Raw genomic sequence first — 7,910 nt, forward strand, 5'->3', positions numbered from 1 at the left:
CTTTTGGTCTTTGGTCAAGGATTTCAGCTTTTAATTTCACAATTATTACAGTCGATACATATGTGAATTTATGTATTGTAGCTGAAGTGCTAATGGGGGTAATCACAATCAATGTGATTTTTATTGTGTTTTCAGCATTACCATTGTGTTACACGATCACCACTTGCAAGGCAAGCACTACCGTAGCTTTCAAGTTTCAACATCCAAATAGACAAAGAAAATAAAACTGAACGGAAAAGCCCGCATAGTATAAAGTCCACAATCCAAAAAGAGACTTGTTTACAACGGCAATATTCTCAACAAATATGTACTATAATAACAAAATTACCATATACGCCAACATTACGCTGTGTTATATTTTGGTAGAACAGAGTTAGGCAAGAATGAGAAATTTTAAATCCTCTTCCAACTTCTTCCTACAACTTTTCTTACTTAATTTGTATAAGGTATTGAGAAGATTTATAAAAGAATATAGTACTAACATTGTTCCATAAAAGCTCTTCAAACATTGAAAACTGAACACAAAGAGACAGAGGGGTTTAACAAAGCAACGAAAATGTTTCCGTTCCGCTTGGAATCTTTACCTGCCTTGGAAATGGTCACATGCTGTGCCTCCCTGGCATGAAAAAGATTTGGAAATAAAACACTAATAATCAATCATCGGTATCCTCCAAGTAAACTGCATGCCAGCTTATACAGCAATATTACAGTAAATTATAAGTTAAGTGGAAAATATAAACATTTACCACTCAACACTAATTGCATAGCTTTCAATGAACACTATCTTGTACTATTTTCCTCTTCACTCTAATAATAAGTGGTGAGCATAATTATTTTAACTACAAACATTTACCTACTCCACTTAATTGCATACCTTTCCTTTAACACTATCTTGTATTTTCCTCTTCACTCTAAATGTTTTTTTTTTACCATATCTTAACCAAACACAAGGATTCTGAGGCAAGATATAATAATACACAGAAGCATTATTCAAAAGTCAACTTGCAAGTCTAGAAAAGCTCTCAGCTTAGCTCATATAAGAAGAGATCACAAACATTGCAATAAGCAAACCACAAAACTCCCAACCCTTTTCTCTTCCCCCACACAAACAATGTCTTCTCCTTCTTCTTTTCTATTCCCTCAAACTCAATCCACAGTCATCCCAGACCCTTCAACCTACTTCTCACCTAACCTTCTTTCTTCTCCTCTCCCCACAAACTCTTTCTTCCAAAACTTTGTTATTCCAAATGGGACACAACCTGAGTACATTCACCCTTACCTCATCCAATCCTCAAACTCTTCACTCTCAGCTTCATACCCTCTTCTCCTCTTCACCACAGCACTGTTGTACCAAGCGTTTGTGCCAGATCTCACCATCTCTGCCACTAAAAGATACTCATCATACCAACAAAACCGTGTAATCTCATCCTACAGTGACCTTGGTGTCACTTTGGACATTCCAAGCTCCAACCTTAGGTTCTTTCTTGTCAGAGGAAGCCCTTATATAACTGCTTCTGTCACAAAGCCAACACCTCTTTCCATCAAAACAGTGCACACCATAGTTTCTCTGTCTTCCGATGATTCCAACACCAAGCACACCCTTAAGCTTAACAACACTCAGACATGGATCATATACACGTCCTCCCCAATCTACTTGAACCATGTTCCTTCTGAGGTTACATCCAAGCCATTTTCCGGCATCATTCGTATAGCAGCGTTGCCTGATTCTGGTTCCAAGTATGTTGCAACTCTTGACAAGTTCAGTTCTTCTTACCCTGTGTCTGGTGATGCAGCACTCAAGAAACCATTCCGTCTGGAGTATAAATGGCAAAAGAAACGTTCTGGGGACTTGCTAATGCTGGCTCACCCTCTTCATGTCAAGCTTCTATCATATGATCGTGATGTTACTGTGCTGAATGATTTTAAGTACAGAAGCATTGATGGTGATCTTGTTGGTGTTGTTGGAGACTCATGGGTGTTGGAAACCAATGCTATTCCTGTGACATGGTATTCTAACAAAGGTGTGGACAAAGAGTCTTATGGCGAGATTGTCTCGGCGCTTGTTAAGGATGTTCGAGCGCTGAATTCTTCAGCAATAGGAACAAATTCATCTTATTTCTATGGGAAGCAGGTTGGAAGGGCGGCGAGGTTGGTGTTGATAGCGGAAGAAGTGTCGTATCCTAAAGTGATTCCAAAGGTTAAGAAGTTTCTGAAGGAGACTATTGAGCCTTGGTTGGATGGAACTTTCAAAGGGAATGGTTTTCTCTATGAAAGAAAATGGCGTGGACTTGTTACTAAACAAGGCTCTACAGATTCGACTGCTGATTTTGGGTTTGGAATTTACAATGATCACCATTTCCATTTGGGGTACTTCATTTATGGAATTGCAGTTCTTGCAAAGATTGATCCTCAATGGGGACAAAAGTACAAGCCACAGGTTTATTCACTTGTGACAGATTTCATGAACTTGGGTCAAAGATATAACTCGGATTACACACGCCTAAGGTGTTTTGATCTTTATAAGTTACACTCTTGGGCTGCAGGGTTGACTGAATTTGAAGATGGAAGGAATCAGGAAAGTACAAGTGAAGCAGTGAATGCATACTATGCAGCAGCATTGATGGGTCTAGCATATGGTGACTCAAGCCTTGTTGCCACTGGATCAACGCTAGTGGCGTTGGAGATTCTTGCTGCACAAACTTGGTGGCATGTGAAAGCAGAAGACAACTTGTATGAAGAAGAATTTGCAAAAGATAACAGGATAGTGGGGATTTTGTGGGCTAACAAGAGGGATAGTAAGCTATGGTGGGCCAGTGCTGAGTGTAGAGAGTGTAGGCTTGGAATCCAAGTGCTACCCTTGTTGCCTATTACTGAGACATTGTTCTCTGATGCTGATTATGTGAAGGAGCTAGTGGAATGGACAGTGCCCTTTTTAAGTAGTCAAGGGTGGAAGGGAATGACCTATGCCTTGCAAGGAATTTATGATAGGGAAACAGCACTGCAGAATATTAGAAAGTTGACAGGTTTTGATGATGGGAATTCGTTCACTAATCTCTTGTGGTGGATTCACAGCAGATGAGGAGTGTTGCACACAAGCTTCTGGACAAGTTTTGTTTATTGCAATATTATTTTAAATTTCATTCTTGTCAACATTTTTTATTTTCTGTAATTTATGAAATTCTACATCTTGTATCAGTTATTGTTAATGTGGTGGGGGTAAATTTGAGTATTGTTTTTTTTTCAAGAATTTAACAAAATTTGCAGTATAGCAGATTTTTCTACTGTATTATTAGCAGTCCAGTTCCCAGTATTTTTTAATAGTGTTTCTGGTGCAAACAAAACTCCCTTTGTTTATGATTGGTGTCAAGTGGTGTTAAGAGACAAGTGAATCAAATCAACAAATGATGTTCAAGCTTATTGAAACAACCAAGGTCTACGGAAAAACTTGCCATGACATATTTTTTTGTGATCAGGTGGCCTGTGTTTTACTACATGGTATGATTAGGATCTTAAGGTCCAATGGATCTTTTCTTTGGAATAAAAAATGCCCAAAGAAAACAAGGCACATTAACACAAATGAGCTCTTACTGACACAAACAAGTCCATGTTGATTGAACGTTTTGTTTCTCTATAAAGTATCTGAAACTCTGATAATAATGTATTCAGAAAAAGCAACACTAGACTCAAACAATTCATAGAAAAATCTTTGCAGATTCTTTGTGGTTCACTGGACAACACTAGAGTCAGTATTGAGTTTGTGAAAATAACTATTGATACAAAATATTTATAATTTGTACAATTGGTCCCAATTCAATTTCATAAGAAATTGCAAGAGTATATTACCACGGTAAAAGCCAGAGACATCCACAATCTGTTCAAAGTTTGGCTCAGCCACCAACAGTGGTATAGAGCCTGACACACATTGAACTGCTCCTGCTCAGCTACTGCTTCTAGATGAGATTGCATAACTCAGATTCAATGAACAAGGTATAGATTTCATAAGCAACTTAAGCCTTCTTCCAATAATATATATATCAAAGAAATGATTGTATGACAAATTTTTGGTATCACAGTCCAACAGAAATCAAAGTTGGATCACTGATACACGAGATAAGAAGGATGAACCAGTAAAGGAACAAAAGCAAATGAGATTGTGTTTAAATAACTTATTCTATAAAAAAATTTGACAGCTTTCTAAAGAAAACTTAAGGGTACTATCTTAGGAGAATCAAAATTAGAATTTTATCTTGATAATTAGCTTCAGCTATAATTATGTAAGTTATAGAAATCAAAGTAAAATCTATTTTTGATTGAGGAATAGTACGAAAAAGCATTACCTTTTTGTTAACTTGTTTATCAGAAAACAACGTGCATATGGAACATAATTAGAAGGAAGAAAAAAAAAGTCTTTTTTCTGGTTTGTGTTCACACTTCAAAACTGTTGCATACAAAACACACTGTTTGCAGGCCCCAACAGAGACAAATACAACTGCACACATTCCTCTTCATTGCATCAACATCAGGCCACACCACTCCACAACAAATTCCCAAGTCACCTCATAGCACGCCACGTTTGACCTTTTCTTTCCCCAATAATACATTTCTTCAGTCATAATATTTTAATATATTACTTTCTACGCTATTATGTTTTGTCTCTCTCAATCACATCACCTATCTTATTCTTAGCTCACATTTCTGTTTTTTCTTTTCCTATATTTCTCTTTGTTCTATAGAAAACTATACTGAGAAATTTTACAAACACAGTTTCTCTTCATCATGCTACATGGCATCTCAAAGCAGTCAAAACCAGAAACCCCATGCTACTGAACTCAAGAAACTGAAAAATCCATCAGCACAGACATTTCACATTTCCTAGCACTTCCATGTCAAAACCAGAACTTTAATCAACAGAACCGATAACTCAAAATTAAATTAACATAAAATAAATCCTCCTCTCATTCCATAACTATTACAAAAAGTACCACCATAGTTTGATTCAGTGGTAAAGAATAGATTCAATCCAAAAGGACATGGATTCAATTTCTGCTGTGATGTGAGAATTTTATTGGTAGGTAATCTGTAAATATATTTGTAAGAGTTATTTGAGGCTTGAGGCCGTCCGGATCCTAATGAACCCCTAGAACACAACTCACATAAACTTTAATTATTGGAAAAAAAAAACAATTACGAAAAGTATATCAATTGGAAAAAGAAAGAAAACGGAATGCACCTTGATAATTTTGATTTGAAGCTTTCTAGGATTTTAGGGAGCAGATTGTGGTCGTGTTGGTTCTTTTGGGTTAATGGGGTGTCAGCTTTGTTTTGTTTATCTCGTTCCTGGGTTTGGGCAGTTTATGTGGTTCGGACGAGTTTAGGATAACGTGAACGTTAAGGAAGAGGTAAAAAAAAATATATTAAAAATTGGATTCACGAAAAAATAAATGAAAAGATCTTAACCCATTTTTAAGTATACCAATTTCATCACCAGTCAAAACAGAAATTCGAATATAGAATCCATATAAAGTTTGGGTGTACTTAATAAAATAAGCAATAAAAATAAATAAAATAATAGATAAAAAGAAAAAATAAGAGATAAGATAAAGATTTAAAAGAAAAGATAAAAAATTTAAAGATAAAAATAGAAGATAGAAAAGATAAAATTAAGAGATGATAAAGATAAAGAAAAACAAGATAAGAAAGTAAAAGATAAGAGGAAGATAAATTCTATGATATGTTGAGCCCTAGTAGGCCAAAACCAGATTTTTTTGGTAAATACATCTTCTCTTCTACTTTTTTCTCATCTACACTACTTTGCAATTTAATTTCCAATATACACTACCTGATATTTTCTCTTTTATTTGTTTTTTTAATTTAAAATATTATAAAATATAAATATTATGTTATATAATTTTTTAATTGGTTTTAAAATTACTTATTTATTAAATTAAATTTCATAATTTTGTTTTTTATTTTTTTTAAAGAAAAAATATACAGATAAGGAAAAATAAAAAAATTGGATAAAATTAGAGTATAATTTTTTAGTTACTTTGTATGTACTTTTGTACTTAAATTTATTTGCTGTTGATATTTTTTTTTTGTTATGTTCGTTAATTAAAAAAATAAAAAAATTAGTTAGTAGTATTAAAATAAACTAGAAAACACAGTAAAAAAAATAATTTATACATTTATCTTACATAATAGACATAAAATTTCAAAGAGTAATAATTACTATATTGAAAATATCTTTAAAAATATTTATTTAGCAGTTATTTTTTGTTTAAGTAATAAGAATTGATATTTTTATTATTTATGACTTGCAGAAAAGAAAAGATTAAAATATTCAAAAGATGCTGATAACAGCTAATGAACTATTTTTTATAATAAAAATATATTAAAAATATCTTTAAAGATATTTAATTAGCAATTATTTTTTGCTGTGCCACCTGGAATCAATGTGACGAGAATATGAACGAGATCAGTGAGGTCCTAATCCAAGGAGAAAGATGATGACAAAAGGTCGTCCCGTTTCAACTCGTATTCCTACCTACATGGACGAAGAAGAAAATGAATGAGAAAGTACAGAGAATGAATGTATTAAGATACCCGATTGATCAGACCATAATAACATAAAAGCACAGAGAATAATAATAAAAATAAAATTGCATTAGATAGATAATAGACAAAGGATTACATTACAAGCATTTTGGCCTCTAGGTACCCAACAATGAGGGTTTAGCCACTCATGATCATGAGAGGTTTTACAATACAATTCAGGGGTTAATGAAATGAAAGGAGGTGATAGATGTGGCTAACTGGCTAAGAAAAGAAGGTTTCCCCTAAGGGATAGACCCAATGTGTAGGTTCTGAGACTCTGTTCTTTTCCTTCTTAACTTGATTCCCTTTTTATAACTGCTGGAATGTATTTGTGTTTATCCAAAAAATCTTTCTTATTGATATCTTCTGAATCTTTTTTATTTTATTTCAATCTTTCATTTTTATATCTGCAAGCCATAGATAAAAAAATATCAATTCCTATCATTTAAGACAAAAAGATAACTGCTAAATAAATATTTTTAAAGATATTTTTCTCCTAATCGCTTGAAATCTTCTTCTTTTGAATTCTACTAATCAAAAATAGCAAAGATATTAATTTTTTTATTATTTCATTAAAAACAATAATAAAGTAAAGAAATTGCGGTCATTCTTAGTTAACAGAAGTTTTGATATTTCTTCTAATCATACGTCATACAATATATTGGATAAAAATTTGGATTCATGAAAAATTAAATGAAAAGTTTGGATAATTCTACCCCTATGACTATTTTTGTTTTCCATCAAATTAAAGATAGAGAATATAAGATAAAATAAATTAGTAATTCACTCAAATTTGGATAATTCTTTTCCTACAACTATTGTTTTTTTTAATACAAATTTTATCACTACGAGAGGTATGGAAAGAAAAGATAGAGAATATAAGATAAAAATAAATAATGTGATAAAAAAATGAGTTGTAGATTTTTTTCAAAATTGGAACATTAAAATCTGTGTAACTAAAATTAGGAACCAAAATTATAGATTAAGAATTAAAGAAGATAATAGATTTGAAAGAGGAAAAATCTTTTGTTTTAAATATTTTATCCCTTAAATAGGTATCCTTATTTATATTTTTGTTTGCAGAATTGCAGTATAAGTCAATATTTTTTTTTGTTTTTTCTAAACTAAATTTATTTTTCATGAAAGATGATTTGGTTCAATCAATGTAAGATTACTGAGTAATAAAATTGTCTTTTCAAATATAACGCATGAAGAATTCCCACAGTACAAGTCAGTATATTGGTTCTATTGTTCACCTTCACCACCCATTAGCAAAAAAGATGAAAATCAACATCACTCTCCTGAAGTGTAGATTG

At 32.8% G+C, this 7,910-nt stretch overlaps 1 protein-coding gene and 1 long non-coding RNA gene across 3 annotated transcripts; one reads left to right on the forward strand and one right to left on the reverse strand.

Annotated features, from left to right (window-relative positions):
* Positions 1-221: 221 nt before the first annotated feature.
* LOC114395941 lies at positions 222-5,420 on the reverse strand. Of its 2 annotated transcripts, XR_003663159.1 has the most exons (3): positions 5,231-5,420; positions 3,844-3,950; positions 222-616 (listed from the first exon to the last, which is right to left on the reverse strand). It is a non-coding gene; the product is annotated as an uncharacterized LOC114395941 (long non-coding RNA). The 2 variants fall into 2 exon arrangements; XR_003663160.1 differs by lacking the exon at positions 3,844-3,950 and having other exon boundaries at positions 5,231-5,399.
* Positions 1,006-3,354, forward strand: LOC114395939 (probable endo-1,3(4)-beta-glucanase ARB_01444). Its single transcript, XM_028357809.1, has one exon. It carries the CDS (start codon positions 1,112-1,114, stop codon positions 3,077-3,079), a length of 1,968 nt encoding a protein of 655 aa, XP_028213610.1. The 5' UTR covers positions 1,006-1,111; the 3' UTR covers positions 3,080-3,354.
* Positions 5,421-7,910: the final 2,490 nt, after the last annotated feature.

This window comes from Glycine soja, chromosome 18 (genome assembly GCF_004193775.1).
Source record: "Glycine soja cultivar W05 chromosome 18, ASM419377v2, whole genome shotgun sequence".
Lineage (NCBI taxonomy): Eukaryota > Viridiplantae > Streptophyta > Magnoliopsida > Fabales > Fabaceae > Glycine > Glycine soja.